This window comes from Scyliorhinus canicula, chromosome 13, assembly GCF_902713615.1.
Source record: "Scyliorhinus canicula chromosome 13, sScyCan1.1, whole genome shotgun sequence".
NCBI lineage: Eukaryota > Metazoa > Chordata > Chondrichthyes > Carcharhiniformes > Scyliorhinidae > Scyliorhinus > Scyliorhinus canicula.
Window position 1 is genome coordinate 97,317,465 of NC_052158.1, and position 18,559 is coordinate 97,336,023.

At 46.8% G+C, this 18,559-nt stretch overlaps 1 protein-coding gene across 6 annotated transcripts in view; it reads right to left on the minus strand.

The window, feature by feature from the left end:
• Positions 1-18,559, minus strand: part of si (sucrase-isomaltase (alpha-glucosidase)) — a 200,304-nt gene that overhangs the window by 143,045 nt on the left and 38,700 nt on the right. For all 6 annotated transcript variants that reach the window (XR_005462898.1, XR_005462899.1, XR_005462901.1 and 3 more), the window contains 2 exons: positions 17,882-18,053; positions 13,843-13,942 (listed from right to left, as the gene is read on the minus strand). Coding sequence is in view for 2 of the 6 variants with exons in the window: in XM_038816696.1 (XP_038672624.1) it covers positions 13,843-13,942; positions 17,882-18,053 (272 nt within the window). In the remaining 4 variants the exon portion in view is untranslated. The remainder of the gene's footprint in view (positions 1-13,842; positions 13,943-17,881; positions 18,054-18,559) is intronic.

Here is an 18,559-nt window from a genome sequence, read left to right on the forward strand (position 1 = left end):
CTAATTTAATTATTCTGTGTAGAGTACAGATGGGGGCTTAATCCTATTTCCAATTTCATGAGGATAAAGCAGCTGGAGGATTTACTTTAGTTCTCAGCTCATGGAAAAAATCTACAGTATTCTCACAGAGCAAAGAAAGCAATCAGCAGAATTAACTGTGGAGCATTGAGAAAGGAACTAGAACAAAGGACTGAAATATCCAAAGTCTAGACGTATTCAACAAAGAATCTTACTTTGGAGAATAGCTGGAACTTGAGGAAAATTAAGGTAAATTGCAGAGGACTGTGGCATACCTTTGGGTGGTCCTGACAGAAGTAACTAACTCTAAGGTGCCATAAATTATGGGTGGGGTTTATTTTATGGCCAAGACTGAAAATTTAGTGAAGGCACAAAAAGTTCAGTCTGTAGGAATTTCCAGTTCCTGAAAAATCCCAGCCTATAAGAAAATTTTGGGGGGGATTAAGTATTAAAACTGAGTGCACAACTTACATGGTTATAAATCATACTGTTAAAGATAATAGCACTCTTTTTGTTTAAGTCTTTGATATACAGGAGTTTGCTTTTATTTAAAAATCCAAAATCTTGTGGTAATCTATTGACTCATATGCAGTGTTCAGATTTCTCTTTAAATGTTAACTGTCCCTAAAATGGTTGTCGCAATTGATGCTAGGTGCGAACATGGTATATCCTACAGTCTGGAACAGTGCGTGACCTGATTTAAAAGTAGGTCATATTCTATTTGTAAATGATGATGCTCATGAGGATTGCTCATTATAAAGTATGTAGTAGAAAATGAAGTAAGCAATTATGATGGCCCCAAATTATGCTCATGCAATGGGTAATCATAATGCCTGGATAAAGGTTGTTACTGTTTATAGTGCAAAATATTTTGTGACATTCACTGCTATAATGTGCAATATAAACATAAGTTTCCTAAAGGGTTATCTTTTACCGGAGATTCCTTTTCCTTAGATTTCACACTGTGGCAAGAATTAATGCCTTACCAGAACCCATTTGAAAGTGTGGAGAATTGTGAAGAAAAATGGGGGGGAAAATTACAGTACAAATGTAATAGTATTTGAAGGAACATTGGGCTAAGATTTAATAGCATGACATCACTAGAAAGGAAGTACGTCATGCGATCCAGTTTTGTTTCATTTTTGCTTGTAAGCTGAGCACACACAGACAGCTCTACTGCTGGTGTCTTCAAGCTTTATACCTCTGTATAAATATTCCCATGTGCCTGGTCTCAATACATGAATGCGCATCATATTTATACAATCCGTTATGAGCAATCGGTGCCTTTAAATAATTAAAAAATCAACATGCAGAGGCTTATTCGGTTCACTAGCGTATGTGATGGGGCGTACCTCACAAAATTGAGCAGAGTTGTCTAAGCTTTATCATTGTGCATCAGTATGAGCAGCCGATTAAATAAGGGGGGTTGTCACTTTGAGATAAACTGTGAACTAGGCCCATTAGGCCCTCAACATTAATCTAAACTAAGGCAATTGTTCCATAATGTTGCATGTGCAGCTAAGCTAAGTTCCAGTTACACATTGTACATTAGGCATGGCTACTGAGAGGGAAGGTGCCATTCAGTTTGAATAAAATCAGGCACCCCTGCCTTTTGAATCCAAGCAAGCATTTTGAAGTCCCCATAAATGTTCCAAACATCGAGGAGATAAGTGCTTTCACTTCCTCTTTTTATCAGCAGAAAGCAATTAACAGCTTTCAGCCAATAATAGCTAGATGTTTACAAACACTGTGGTTAGTTTCACAGCAGACTACATTCAAGTGTGAAGGTAAATCAAAATAATCAATCCAGATATCTGGGCCGGGATTCCCTGAGTCTCCGCGCCGAAATGGGGCTCGACACGGGGGTGGAGAATGGGGCCTCAGACCTGTGATCGGTCCGACACCGGGACACGATTCTCCGGCAACCGGAGAATCGGTGCCAGTTCGACGCGTCGCCGGTCGGGGGTCATTGAAAGAGGCCCCCACAGTGATTCTCCGCGGTCGACCGGCCGAGTTCCTGCTGGCGTGGTTCACGTATGGTTCCACCCGGTGGGAGCTCAGCGTTGAGGCTGCGGTGGCCGTCCTGGTGTGGGGCAGGAGGATCAGTCTCCGGGGAGGGGGGGGGCGTGGCCTCCACGACAGCCAGGCCTGTGATCTGTGGCTTTAAAGCTTTATGATGTGGCTTTGTTTTTTTTTAAGTTACAGTGGCTGCTTTCTAGATATTTCTCTGAGGCAGCAGGTGAAAGGCACAGGTTTGTGAAAAAACGGATTTTGTTCAACTGTTTCTGTCTGGACTGCTGTTTAGCCTCCAGGCAAGAGTGGCTGATGGGGATCCTCTCTGCTGTGGGGGGAGGGGGATATTCTCTGCTATGGGGAGGGTTTCTGCCACAAGGGGAGTTCCCTGTTCTGGGGATCTCTGGTGGGGGTGTCTGAATTGGTGGTCTCTGATGGGGGAGTCTGATGGGGGTGGTGGGGGGGTGGAGGAGTCTGGTGGGGGTCTCTGGTGGGGGGGGGGGGCTGGAGTGGGAGTCTTTGGTGGGGTAGTCTGGTGGAGGTGCGTGTGTGGGGGTGGTTGGGACCCAGCCTGCATGTGTTCTCTAGGAGCAGGTAACCCAGCAATTGCCATGATGGGGGTGGCGGAGGATTTGCATTGTGGGGCTGAGGTGGGCCAGCCTGCTTAAAATGGTGACCGGGTAGTGTGATTCACAGTGGAATCCCTTGCGACCCCAATGTGTATAAATTAGCATGGCAAGGGACACTGAACACTTCTGCGCGTCACTGTAAGTGCCTGCACAAAACAGAAGCAATTCAGATCTGGCAGGGGAACATAATCTCCCGGACTGAGAATCCAGCCCTATATCGCTCCATTACACTGTCTCTTGTTTGCATAATTAATATTGAATTTTAATACCTTTATAAAAAACGTATTTACAAATTTAGTACAAAGAGAAACCACAAGAAATCTTCCCTATTGCACTTAACAAACTGTAAATGCTCTCTTCCATCTTTTGCACTTCTTTACAATGGTTGTTTTAGATATATTTCTGATACCAACGATAACAGCAGCATTTGGTAATCAGCAGCATTTGATAATTAAAATGCAAATCAAAGTCAGCTGAAATACGACCCAAAAATCATTTAGAAAAACACCATTGATCTAGGATTTGCAATTTTTTTTTTAACGTGTTTTTAAGGGGATGGGCAGTGCAAATCCTGCTATGCAATTCCAGACAGAGCAGGAGTAACAACAGTACACTTTGTTCCATCTAGATTGGGATTATATTTACAGTGCACCTTACAATGAAATGAAATGAAAATCGCTTATTGTCACGAGTAGGCCTCAATAAAGTTACTGTGAAAAGCCCCTAGTCGCCACATTCCGGCGCCTGTCCGGGGAGGCTGGTACGGGAATCAAACCGTGCTGCTGGCCTGCTTGGTCTGCTTTAAAAGCCAGCGATTTAGCTGAGTGAGCTAAACCAGCCCCTGCATTTATTGTATTCCCACTCTTCTCCCCTTCTTGCCAGCTTTTGCAGGACATGTTTGCAAAACCGATAGGGAGCAACAGATAAGCGATAGGGGATGGGCAGGTCAGCATCTTCTGAGCCCCTTGTTGGAGATGATGCTATCTCACATGGGATCAGCTCTTAGTTTGGCTGTTGCATCTAGTCTCATCGAGAGCATTCTGCTATGGTCCTACCTTCTGAAATCCTACTTCGTCTTCATTTTGCTGTGTGGTATGAAATAGAAGCTGCAGATGGTGAGACCCTGGACCTCTTGCTTTCTACCCAATCTTATTCCCGCAACCTAAACACCACTTCTGTATTTTTCCTTTCAGATACCCAAAATCTACCACTTAACAAGGTAGTGTAGCCTCACCAGGAAAGGCAAGAGCTACACCAAACGTATGATAAAGAATCACTGCCACAAGCCGGAATCTTCCAGCATGTTTTCCCACCGTGGAGGTGGCTTGCCATTGACTGCTGGCGGGATTTTCTGGTCTTGTTGAAGTCTATGTTGTTTACATGGCTCACTCACCCCATCACCGTGGAACCCTCAGCAGGGGGAACCATCGATGAGGCCAAAGATTCTTGGTTTAAATCTGACACTCACAGCCACCAACACAGATGTCGGCACTGCACATGGCTTGGAGGATACAGAGTCAGGATCAGCACATGTGGATTGCTGGGCACGAGTGGGCTGCAGACAGGTCAGAAGGAGGACAGCCTGAATGCTGACTTCCCAGAAAATGCGTTCTGCTGCAGAGGATTTTAGGCAACATAAAGCAAGATGCTGATGGTCATCCAGAAATAGGCGCTTGCATGTCAACCACGTTGACACACGTCTGTCACTATGAAGGTGCATTCGGGAGTCATAGATATTATAGAATTAACAGTGCAGAAGGAGGCCATTCGGCCCATAGAGTCTGCACCGGCTCTTCGTAAGAGCACCCTACTTAAGTCCACACCTCCACCCTATTCCTGTCCCTATCCCACCCTATCCCACCAACCCCATCTAACCCAAGGGCAATTTAGCATGGTCAATCCACCTAACCTGCACATCTTTGGACTGTGGGAGAAAACCAGAGCACCCGGAGGAAAGACATGGGGAGAACGTGCAGACTCCGCACAGACAGAGACCCAGGCCAGGAATTGAACCTGGGACCCTGGTGCTGTGATGCCACAGTGCTAACCACGATGCTACCATGCTGCCCCCACTATGCTACCGTGCTACCCCAATGTCCAGCTCCAATGTGGCAGAAGACTTCACACTGAGCTTGAGTCCATCCTTTCTAGCTTGGAAATGCTGGTCACTAGCATGACAGTATTCGAGGACACAACTATGAAGCAGTGTCTGGTGGTCAATGTGTCAGCTTCAGTTACAGCAGAAACAGAAGCCACCCAATGTTTCAATGCGGCAGTGGAGCCTCAGACTCAGGTCATGAAATCCATGCTTACTGCTATGCAAGTTCAGCCTGCTGTCATGCAAGCTTTCAAAACACTCCAACAATCTGTCCTTTAACCTTATTAGGATTACTCAGGCAGTGCCCGGAGTAGGTCGCATTTGCTCGGTGGTGCACAATACTGCTGTCCTCTCTCAAAATGACAGCATTCATACTCTCACCACTGCCTCTCCACCAGCATCACCGCTGATGGTTCTCATCCAGTCAGCCCAGACTTGTATCATCCAGGCCAAGTTGGTGCAATCCTAAGCGAGACCCTTAAGGTCTATCGTTACTCCAAGGTGTCCAGCAAAGCCATCTGCAGTCTACCCCAGTGAAGGTCAGTTGCCATTAAAGGAGCACTGCGTAGGAGTTCAGGACAGGCAAAGGTACTTGGAATACAGGCACTAAAAGTTTGCACAAGGGTGAACTGATCAATTTTGCATGTATTATTGGAAGCATTGTTGATAAAGTGGTTGTGGAACAGTTTGTGATGGTAGTTTTATTTCAGGATTTTGGCAGGAGAACTCTATGATGGCATAAAGCAGATATATATAAGGGTGGGAAATAATGTGGGAATCGGGGCGGGATTCTCCGACACCCCGCCGGGTTGGAGAATTGGCGGGGGCCGGCGTCAATCCCGTCCCCGCCGTGTCCCGAATTCTCCGCCACCGGAGATTCGGCGGGGGCGGGAATCACAACGCGCCAGTCGACGGCCCCCCCCCCCCCCAGCGATTCATTGTCTTCATCATGGCGGAGGCGGAAGAGACCCCCTCCCCTGCACATGCGCCGGGATGACGTCAGCAGCCGCTGAAGCCCCGGCGCATGCGCGGACTTACGCCAGCCGGCGGAGCGCCAACCACTCCGGCGCGGGCGTAGCCCGTCAATGTGAGGGCTTGGCCCCTAAAGGTGCGGAGACTTGGCACCTTTGGGGCAGCCCGACGCCGGAGTGGTTCACACCATTCCAACACGCCGGGCCACCCCGCCCCGCAGGGTAGGGGAGAATCCCGGCCCAGATCTCATGGAAACATAAGTGTGAATACCTCGTTGCATACAACCCTGTTTTCAAATTATTTCACGCATATTACCACACCTTATTGCCTTTGAGAACGTGGTGGCCAGCTGCCTGAGCTGAGAGATTCCAGTTGCCTTCACTATTCCACTTCCCCCCTCTTCTTTCTCCTCCACTTCTTCCTTTTCCTGAGATTCCCCTTGAAAGCCTAGTAACAAGGGCTGCATCCTCAGGAGAGCAGAATTGTAGAGGATGCAGCAGTCTAGTATGAATTTGGAGGCATACACCTGCGAATAATGATGGGCTCCCCTAGAGTGGTCCAGGCAGCATTGTTTTCAGATGCAAGTTATTTACTTCATGGTGTTCCTGGTGGCAGCATGGTTCTCACTGTAGGAACAAGGTCAACATGGTGTAACGGGTGACATGAGCCCGGTGTAGAGTCAGTATCCTTTTTATCCACAGCTAGCCTCTGGTTCTTCATGGTGACTTAAAGTTGGTGATAATGGTTAGATATTAACCATTGCAGAATGAATGTGTTGTAAATACTGCCAAATTGGCAAGTATTCGACTCTGGGATTTTCTCCAAATGGTGACATACCAATTGCACATTTTTGGAGTGGTGGTTTCTTGCAGTTGATATGTAGAATCCACAAAGTCTTGTGCACGCAGTCAATTATATCCTGCACTATTGGGAATCCCGCTGGTTTGGAAAAGCCATGTGCTTGCTCCTCTTGCTTTTCTCCATTCAGAGTTTAAAAATGCTGAAATCCCTTTTCTATCTGCATACCTCCCTGATGCAACGATGCTTGGAAAATGTTGCAAAATGTTGAACTATCCCCAAATCAAACTTAGAGTGACCTACTGGTGTAGAACTCGCGGGTTCCAGTTATTTTCAAGGCCACTGACGGCACCGTCCTTATCTGCTTTGCAGCTGATTGTAGATTAGTCACCAACACCTTGTAGGTGCCTCTGACATTGCTCCTGGCTGAAGTGGAGGTAGAGGAAGGGGTCCCTAAATATTATTGTTGGATATAGCCTTCAATAGAGGGTCTTCCTCCTCCTCCTCCCTCTGCATCTTCTCTGAGTCATGCTGCACCCCAAGAGGGACTGCAACGACAGTCCATAATATACACACAAGTATATGCTGGTGCATAGACAGATATTGATTGACACACAGGATGACCAATGAACACACAGAACACATCAGCCAATCACCAGACAGGACACGGCCACTATAAAGCCAGAGGGCACTAGTTTTCCCGCTCTCTTGGGATGCAGCCTCTGAGACAGTCAAAGCCCGTGAGCAACAACTGGAACATCCACTATGTGGTAGTAAGATAGTCTAATCAGGCTAGTCTCAGGTCTCCAGTCAACTCAGCACAGTGTCAACCCACAGTTACAGTATGTTTAATAGTTAAGAGTTCAGTAATATAGAGTTGCATTTCTTCAAGTGTTGGAAGCCTATCTCTCTCACTGCTGTAGTAAACGCAGTCCTCGCAGACCCAGCATACCCAACACATCACGGTACTAGTGAATCATGTTAGAGTTTGACGGACCTGCCTTGAGATAGTCTGCCTTTGACCAATGATCAGCCATCCGGCAACGTGGACAGCGTCTGCCCTCCCCCGCCGTTCCGCATCGCCGGCAACCTCGGTGCCAACTGGAAGATTTTCAAGCAGAAGTTTCAGCTGTATCTTGAAGCCACCGACCTTGAAGCCACATCAGATGCCAGAAAGATTGCTCTCTTCCTCGCTACAGCCGGGGACCACGCTATCCACATTTTTAACTCCCTCACCTTTGCTGAAGGTGAGGACAAGACAATGTTCAAAACAGTCCTGCTCAGGTTCGTCAGCCACTGTGACAACGAAGTCAACGAGAGCTTTGAATGCTATGTGTTCCAACAGAGGCTTCAGGGTAAGGATGAACCTTTTCAGTCCTTTTTAACCCATCTCCGTATCCTCGCACAATCCTGCAATTACTGCTCCACTTCTGACTCCATGATCTGTGACCAGATCGTTTTCGGGGTCCACTCTGATCCCCTTCGCCAGCAGCTCCTTAAAGTTCAGCAGATCACCCTTACCATCGCCATCGAGACCTGCGTCCTACATGAGCACGCTAATAACCGGTACTCCCATATCAAGGCGGCAGAGACGGTGCGGCAAGGCCCCCATGATGCGGAGCGGGTGCAGGCCGTAAAACAGCTCCTGGGCCTGCGTCTGAATGAGGGCAGCCATTTTGCGCGTTTTTCCCAGGCTCCTGCGCATGCGCGCAATGACCGAGGGGACGGCGAGGCCGAGGACTGAACTGCGCAGGTGCGCACATCATTCGACCGTACTGCGCATGCGCGGTGGCGTATGGATCATCCTGACGTCGGCGCCATGACGTGCAACAACTGTGGCTCCGCCCACTTAAAGCGGCAATGTCCCGCAAAATCTCAACGCTGTCTCGTGTGGCAAGCTTGGCCACTACGCAGCCCTGTGCAGATCTGCTCAACTGCCCACCATACAGCGATCCCAGCCGCAGTGCAGGAACATCCAGGCAGTGCAGCAACCCGTTGCTGACTCCGACTCTGACATGGTTCCAGATCCTGACACCGAGGATCTCACATCCGCATTCCGGGTAGGCATCACCAAGCATTGAACATAGAACATAGAACAGTACAGCACAGAACAGGCCCTTCGGCCCTCGATGTTGTGCCGAGCAATGATCACCCTACTCAAACCCACGTATCCACCCTATACCCGTAACCCAACAACCCCCCCCCCCCCCTTAACCTTACTTTTCAGGACACTACGGGCAATTTATCATGGCCAATCCACCTAACCCGCACATCTTTGGACTGTGAGAGGAAACCGGAGCACCCGGAGAAAACCAACGCACACACGGGGAGGACGTGCAGACTCCACACAGACAGTGATCCAGCCGGGAATTGGAGCTGTGAAGCATTTATGCTAACCACCATGCTACCGTGCTGCCCATGCGTTGCTTTCCGCAAAAAATGCTAAACCACTCCCAGTGATGTGCATTGATCAGGACGACAGTGGTGTGTCACCCTTACAGTCAACAAATCTCGCATACGCTTCAGGCTGGACACCGGCGCATCAGCTAACCTCATTTCGCAGTCTGACCTAGATACCATCCACGTCAAGCCGAACATTCTTCCTGCTTCAAACTGCCAGCTTCTCGACTACAATGGCAATGCCATTGCTGCCAGTGGCTCCTGCCAGCTTGTGGTATCTCATCGTTCTTCAAGAGCCACCCTGCGTTTCAAAATTGTAGGGTCCAACAAAGCTTCCTTGCTCGGTGCACAGGCCTGCAAAATCCTGAATCATTTGCAACGGGTTCACTCCATGTCGCCCGCTGAGGCATCAGCCTCGCTAAATGCCAACTTCCAAATCCAATTAAATGACATCATAGCACGATATCACAGCATCTTTGAGGGTATGGGCACATTCCCCTACACATACAAAATTCTTCTGAAACTGAATGCCATACCTGTGGTTCATGCACCCCGTCGGGTGCCGGCACCCCTTAAGGACAGCCTCAAGCAGCAGCTGCAAGACCTCCAGGACCAGGGCATAATTTCTAAGGTCACGGAACCCACGGACTGAGTTAGTGTCAAAAAACCATCAGAGGAACTGCGTATTTGTATCGACCCCAAGGACTTGAACCGTAACATCATGAGGGGACACTCCCCCATCACTAAGCGCGAAGAGCTCACCAGCGAACTGGCTCACGCCAAGTTTTTCACGAAGCTGGATGCCTCCAAGTGGTTTTGGCAGATACAGCTGGACGCATCATTTAACACCCCGTTTGGTCGTTATTGTTACAACCGGATGCCCTTTGGCATCATCTCCGCCTCGGAGGTGTTCCACCGAATAATGGAGCAAATGATGGAGGGCATCGAGGGGGTGCGAGTGTACGTCGATGACATCATTGTCTGGTCCACAACTCCACAGGAACACATCGATCACCTCAAGCGAGTGTTCCAGAGGATCCACGAGCATGGCCTCCGACTCAACAGAGCCAAATGCTCGTTCGGTCAAGCAGAAATAAAATTCCTTGGTGATCATATTTCGCAGTTCGGTGTGCAGCCAGATACAGATAAGTTGTCGCCGATCAATGCTATGAAGACACTGGAGGACAAGAAGGTGGTCCTCCACTTCCTAGGGATGGTCAACGTCCTTGGGAAGTTTATCCCCAACCTTGCATCTCACTCCACAGCTCTCCACAATCTTGTAAGGAAAACCACCGACTTCCAGTGGCTCCCCGCCTTGGTGAGTTTCGTCTTGAGCTCACGCCACTCTAGCTCATGAGCGGGGAGCCACTGGAAGTCGGTGTTTTTCTAGCTCATGAGCTAGAACGAGACCCTGCCAAGGAGACGAAGATCTCCACTGACGTGAGCCAGTCAGGAATTGGGGCAGTACTCCTGCAGCGCGACGAATCCTCCTCCTGGGCCCTAGTCGCAGAGGCATCTAGAGCCATGACACCTAGTGAGCAGCGCTATGCTCAAATCGAGAAAGAGTGCCTGGGCCTCCTCATGGAGATTGACAAATTCCATGATTACGTGTATGAACTCTCCAAGTTTAAGGTCAAAATGGTCCACAGGCCACTGGTTCACATCATACAGAAGGACCTCAACGATATGACGCCACGCCTAGAATGTATCCTCCTCAAATCCGATGCTATGATTTCGACCTGGTCTACACCCCCGGCAAGAAGCTCATTGTGGCCGATTCACTCTCTCGCTCCATCAGCACGCCATGCGAGCAGTCGGACTTCGTCTGCTAGATCGACGCCCATGTTGTGTTCTGCGCATCCAACTTTCCGGTCATTGACGAAACGGTCATACAGATTCGTCATGAAACGGCCAGGGATCCTTTACTCCAACGGGTCATGCGCCATTTCACAGATGGTTGGCAAAAGGGCCAGTGCCCACAGTTCTACAATATAAAAGATGATCTGGCAGTGGTCGATGGCATACTAATAAAACTGGACAGAATAGTAGTACCACAGATTATGCGAGAGCTCGTCCTCCGCCAACTCTACGAGGGTCACCTGGGGGTGGAAAAGTGTCGCCGGCGAGCCAGAGAGGCAGTATATTGGCCTGGCATCAATCACTACATCACCAACACTGTCCTAAATTGCCCAACGTGCCAAGGGTTCCAGCCGGCTCAGCCGAAAGAGACTTTGCAGCAGCATGAACTGGTGTTCTCCCCATGGACCAAGGTTGGCATTGATCTCTTTCACGCAAAAGGCCGGGACTACGTCCTCCTCGTGGGCTATTTTTCTAACTACCCCGAGGTGGTCAGACTGAATGACCTCACATCAGCAACAGTTATCAGGACGTGCAAAGAGACCTTTGCCCGTCATGGCATTCCACTTACGGTCATGACTGATAATGACCCGTGCTTATTCAGTCAGGAGTGGTCGGAATTTGCCCGACAGTACAATTTCACGCACGTCAAGCCCCCGCTACCTCCAGTCACATGGGAAAGCTGAAAAGGGAGTACACATTGTTCAGCGACTGTTGTGCAAAGCGGCTGATTCGGGTTCAGGTTTTAACCTGGCACTGCTAGCCTACAGGGCGACTCCTTTGTCCGCTGGCCTGTCCCCAGCACAGCTGCTAATGAACCGTACACTACGGATGGCAGTGCCAGCAATCCACATCCCGGACCTTGACAATTTTCTGGTCCTGCAAAGAATGCAACTTTCTCGGGCCCAATGCAAGTCCACGCCACGGATCTCCCTGTTCTCGTCCCTGCTGACCGAGTTCATGTTCAGCTACCTGACGGTGGCTGGTCTGCCACAGCTGTGGTTGTCAAGCAAGTGGCCCCCAGATAATTTCTCGTTCGCATGCATGATGGCTCTTTTCTTTGGCGTCATAGACAGGCACCGCGGCTGCTTCCACGCTCGCCACCTGAACGTGATGTCCCGCCTCGCCGGCTGATTCCTCAGGACACACCCTTCCAAGCGGCCACCAATCTGCCGCTTCTTTTGCCACCCTCTATATTGGATGCAGCTCCGCCCATTCCAGTGCAGGCGGCCCCTGACCCTCCCTTGAGGCGGTCAACCAGAATTTGTCCGCCACAGAGACTGAATTTATAGACTGAATGTTTCATTGCCTTGTGCTTCGTTTACTCATCTGTACATATTGTTTCTTCCTAATTTGTTGTATGCACTCCATCTGCACTAAACACCTTCCCATGTAAATATGTTCACGTATTTTGTATATAGTCAGGCTCCTACTCATGTAAATACGCTCACATACTTTGTACATAGTCAGCTCAGACACACACTCACTATTTATTGACATATCCACATTTTTTACAAGGGGAGAGATGTCATAATATACACACAAGTATATGATGGTGCATAGACAGACATTGTTTGACACACAGGATGACCAATGAACACACAGAACACAGCAGCCAACCACCAGACAGGACACAACCACTATAAAGCCAGAGGGCACTAGTTTTCCCGCTCTCTTGGGATGCCGCCTCTGAGACAGTCAGAGCCTGTGAGCAACAACTGGAACATCCACCATGTGGTCGTAAGATAGTCTGGTCAGGTTAGCCTCAGGCCTCCAGTCAAATCAGCATAGTGTCAACCCACAGTTAAAGTATGTTTAATAGTTAAGAGTTCAATAAAGTAGAGTTGCATTTCTTCAAGTGTTGGAAGCCTGTCTCTCTCACTGCTATAGTAAACGCAGTCCTCGCAGACCCAGCATACCCAACACATCACCTATCGCAGTGAGCAGGCTTTGTCCTGACCAGCCTTCCAACTCCTCTGGCCACCTTGACAAATTCAGCACCACTTCTCTCAACACCAAAAGCACAGTATTTCCACTGACTGCAGCAGCAAGAGAAAGTCCAAATCACCTCACCAGAAAGTTGAATGGTGATCCCATTAGGATATAATCCCTCAGGTAGCTGAACACATCTTCAGCTGGGAATGTTGAAGAAGGCACTTACAGGATGTGGAAAATCCAAAAATAGCAGATCAGTTACCAAGTCAGCATTCGAGGCTGTTTGATATCATGATCGACCCACTCTGCCTGTGCCTGGTGCACCTGGGAGGCAAGGTGCAGAATAGGCTCCCAATAGTTTAAAGTGTTTCCACCAGCACCAACACAGGCCCAAATTATGTGGCCTTGACCTCTGACATATTCCAGTTCTGAATGAAAGTTGATAAACCTGAGAACTTATTTTTAACACAGCAGCTGCCTGATGAGTGCTTTCAGTATTTAAGACAACTTAATTTCCTTATTATACTGCATGGTTGCACAGTGGTTAGCACTGCTGCCTCCAGGGACCCGGGTTCAATTCCGGCCTTGGTTCACTGACTGTGTGGAGTTTTCACGTTTTCCCCGTGTCTGCGTGCGTTTTCTCCGGGTGCTCCTGTTTCCTCCCACAGTCCAAAGCTGTGCAGGTTAGATGGATGGCCACTTAGTGTCCAAAGGTTCGGGGAGGTTACTAGGTTACGGGATAGGATGGAGGGGTAGGCTGAAGTAGGGTGATCTTCCAAGGGCTGGTGCAGACTTGATGGGCCGAATGGACTCCGTTTGCACTGTGAAGTCTACGATTCTATGATTCTAAGCACAGGCATTTGGCCCAGGACCAGCTAGCTATAAATGCAAAAAAAAACTACAGAACCATGCCATGCATGCATATTCAATGACAATTAATTAGAATGCAATCTCGTGAGCATTCTGCTGAGTGTCTTTGCATTGATCAACATAAAATGGTGCAGTCAAGCAGAACACAAGAGACTCATCAGCAATACTGTGAAGTTTCTACGGCTTTCCCCTCCAACTCTCTTCCCTCTTGGTTAGTATTACTTCTTGTCATAGTCATTACAATAAGCTTACCCATTGCATTGCTATTCAGCAAGAAAACACCAAAGGCTAAGCCACTCTCTCCTTCCAGACACATGAAAAACGTGTGATGCCCGTAGAGATTATGCATCTCCTGTTAAAGGAAAACACCAACTTTAACTGTCTTGAGAGCACTTATATCATGCAACATTTATTGTTTCAATGTCAATTTAATCTTTACAGTCACACAGGCCTCAAACTGCTGAAGGCAATAAGCATAACAACAATTTTCACTCACACAATAACTTTTTTCAAAAAAGAAAACGTCTTGCCATTCTTTGCAAGAACAATATGGGCACCATGGAGAATGCAAGCAGAGGTTTGGGGTTGCTACAGTTCAGGAATATTCCAGATCTTTTTCTTTTGTCTAAAACAAAGAACAACATCAAGGGCCGAAGGGACTGTACTGCACTGTAATGTTCTATGTTCTATGTTCCAACAAGAAAGACCAACTGCTAACAAACTGAAGAATAGTCTATGAGGAAATTATGCATTGATACAGGGAGCAGCATTGGCAGTTGTTTGCTTAACCAACTTGACACCATGTTTAGGAATTCACTACATTATCCCTTTTCTCTTATCCATTAAGACATTTCTTAAAATCCTACATCCTTAACAAAGCTTTTGATCCAAATCATTTGCTTGCTATCCAATGATTGCCTTACATTTCTGAGATGTAAATTTTCCTATGATAAAGACACAATAAAAATGCCAGCTGTTATTATTTTTGTTGATGGGCCAGATTTCCGCTAAGGTGGGCCGACTCTGAAGGCTTTAAGTGGACAGGGCAGAGAGGCAGAAGGCACGCCCCATTTCCAGAAGATTCCATTTTTGTTGGCAGGAGTGGGTTGTAGATCTCAGGTGTGAAACGCAAACTCCTCAATACCATTTGAAATTAAAGTTGAATTTCAACGCACCTCATTTTCACTGTTATAAGGGCCTTAACCTGCAGTGTGGGAGTGACACATTTATGAAGGAAATGTAAATGGTCTTGAAGTGCAGATGTTAAGTATGAAGATCTGAAGTTATTTAAATCCCCAGCCCTTTACTTGTGAAAAAGAAGGCTGCAGCTGCCAGAGTAAAAGAAACACACAAGCTGTTTGTCTGACTTGATTGACAAGCCATCTGGTAAAGCTTGGAAAAAAAGTTACCTGTTACTTTAGTTTCAACATTTCATTGTTCGCATTACCCAAGGACTGTTATTATGTTTGAGCCCATTATGAATATTCGGCAGAGTTTCAAAATCTCTTATCCCAACAGGATGGGAAGCTGTGTTTGGATTTGATTGGCAGTTTTGTCATGTGAGAGTGCATTTAAGACATAGAGCAGCTCATATTTCTGAAGTGATGTCAGAGGGGGGAGCTGAGCTGAGATCACTTCTGCTTTTTGGGGCTTTTGGTTTCAGTTTTGAGAGAGAGCAGCTGAAAAGTGCCTGGTTGGTTTGCTGTGAGCTGTTTGAAAGAAAAAGCCAGTTTTGAGAAAAAGAGCTTGGATGTGTCTGTGTTTGCAGGGAGCTGGATTTGCTGTCATCTCTGCCATGAAAGTCTATCTCTGAATCATTTGGGTGATTTAAACTCATTATAGTAATGTCTTTAACCTGATGTGTTTCTGTTGTTAAAGGTGTTAATTCTTTTGGAGGTTTGAAGGAACATTTTGAGGGATTATTTAGTGTTGTATTATTTTCGGGGTTATCTTTGAAGGAAAGGGTGTTAAGGGATCCAATGTTTATTTAAAAGGTTAAGTTGAATTCATGGAATAAACATTGTTTTGTGTTTAAAAACCCCTGTGTCCATAATTGTAATACCACATCTAGAGACCAAGCCGTGTGCTTCAAAAGCAATAATACATTAAAGGGAGAGGTTGGTTGAACTCCATGATACATTTTGGGGTTCTGAAAATGCCGCTCCCATAACAAGGTTAAGAGGCTGTTAAAGAATGATCTCCCTTTGATGTGATTACTTAATTTGCTTGTTTTAATAATAGATTGATCATTTGAGGGGATTTTAAACGTTTGAATGGGCTTCTTGTATGAGGATTTTTTCTGCACCAATTATATATGTTTGAGAGCTTTATTAAGGTATTAGAAGATCTATTTTTCATCTCCTCTCATGAGATCAGCCCAGTGGCTGAGAGTTTATGGAGGTGACATGAGATATGAGGTGGCATAGATCAAGGGAGGAGGGGGTGGTGGTGCTGGAGGGCCTAACAGCTTTTAAAATAATTGAGACCAAGTCTCAGAGAATTGAAATGGGCTTTCTAACCGGATGTGCTTCCAAGGTCAGTAGGCCTGACACGTCTCCACCCCTGGAGCACTGCCTGTGATGGGGCTCCTTTATACCAAAGCAGAGTCTGAAAACCTCAGTCCCAAAAGATAAGAGGGGAAATATTAACATAACTGTAGAAATGGGAAAGAAATAGTAAAATAGTAAAACATGTCGAAGCCAATTGCTTTATATAAAATAAACTGTTCAGGTCCCATGCTGCAATTCATGGTCATCACTCCGTTGGTTTATAACCATCACTTATCAAATCTATTTTAGGGGTGTTGGTTAAAGAATAAATATTGGCCAAGAGATGTGCAGGTTAGGTGGATTGGCCAGGCTAAAACTTAGTGTCCAAAAAGGATAAGTCGGGTTACGGGGATAGAGGGAGGTGTGTGCTTAAGTCGGGTGCTCTTTCTAAGGGCCCGTACAGACTCAATGGGCCGAATGGTCTCCTTCTGCACTGTAAGTTCCATGATTCTATGAAGAGAATTACCCTGCACTTCTTTGAATAGTGTCATATTCGCCATGAGAGGGCAGACTGGGCCTCAGTTTAACATCTTTTCAAAACATTGGCAGTTCCAACAATGTAGCATTTCCTCAGTCTTTCACCAGCATGTCAGCCTAGATTTTCTTCTTCTTGAGTTCTCTGCTTGAGGGCCGGTCGAACCCACAGCGCGCAACCTTCATCCTCGGTAGCGCAGGTTGGCAGGTCCCGAATCCACCCCAGCAGGAATGGGAATCTGCCGTTGTTGGCACAATTTGATACACACCAGCCATCAGAGTCAACACCCCCACCCACAAGAGTCCGGTTTCTGTGGCATCATGCATGCAGATTGTAATCGAAAGCTGTGAATAGTGGTGGTAAAGGCTCAAATTCCCTTCCAATGCATGGTTGATCAGGGTTCAGGTTAACCCTAACCTAATCCTAACTCTCCCAATTTTATCACCTGCTATTGGCACATGCTGGAAGGATTTACAAGCCATACTCAACAAAGTCGGGGGGTGGGATTCAAACCCAGAGCCTCTGACTCAGAGGCAGGGACACTACCCATTGCACTACAAGACCTGCTTTAGCCTCAATACGTACAGTCAAAACTCTGAAGTCGGGCTTAAACCATAACCTTCTGAGACAAATGCTGACTTCACACAGACTTCTGAGTACTTAGAATTGGTTTCACCTGAGGAAGGAGCTGCACTTCGAAAGCTAGTGATTCGAAACAAACCTGTTGTACTTTAACCTGGTGTAAGACATCTTACTGTGCCCACATAATTGTAACTGTTGCAGTGGGACTGATGAGTTGTTTTACCAGTTGAACATAGAACATAGAACATAGAACAGTACAGCACAGAACAGGCCCTTCGGCCCTCAATGGTGTGCCGAGCCATGATCACCCTACTCAAACCCACGTATCTACCCTATACCCGTAACCCAACAACCCCCCCCTTAACCTTACTTTTTATTAGGACACTACGGGCAATTTAGCATGGCCAATCCACCTAACCCGCACATCTTTGGACTGTGGGAAGAAACCGGAGCACCCGGAGGAAACCCACGCACACAGGGGGAGGACGTGCAGACTCCACACAGACAGTGACCCAGCCGGGAATCGAACCTGGGACCCTGGAGCTGTGAAGCATTTATGCTAACCACCATGCTACCCTGCTGCCCCGCAAAGAATAAGGATAAAAGAGGAGTGCAAAAAACATGACAAGTGGAATCATCAGATGGTATTATTGAAAAGAAACCTGAATTGAAACGGTTTTCATACCCCATTAGGAAATGCATCTCTGGTGAAGATAGGCCAGGTCTTCCAGTTGGTGTCATGGCGATAGTGTTTATGAACATGCTCTCCTAGTCCATAAATGTTATGACTGGGAAGCTTTGCAGTTATTTGCAAATACTGATCAGCAAACTGCAATGGTGCCACTGAAGTGTCAAACCTATGGGCAGAAATACGATTATTCTTTTATTCTGCATGAAGTGCTACTTGAAACATTTGGAATTGGAAAATGTATGTTAGTCTACAGCGCACAAAGATATTGTGCTGCTCTTTGTAATTGTTCATAACCAAAATAAAGCACCAAGCTCGCTCTCTCAATAAAAGAAATATTGTGAAAGATATTACAATGAGTAGTTTAAGATTTCACAGTTCACATAACTTCTATTCCGCAGAGAGAGGAGATAAATTGAGTTCATAAGTGTCCTGTAAGAAGGTCAATAGTGGTTTGATATGGCATTTCCAATATCTTACTTTATGCACTAACTAAAATTCAGCATAGAGGGGATAAATTGAGTCCTTAAGTGCCCTGGAAGAAGGTCAATAGTGGTTTGATATGACATTTCCAATATCTTGCTTCATGCGCTATGAATTTAATAACTAATAATTAATTGCCGTTTATTAAAGGAAATATACAATTAGTCTGAGATAAGTTACAGGTCAAAATAC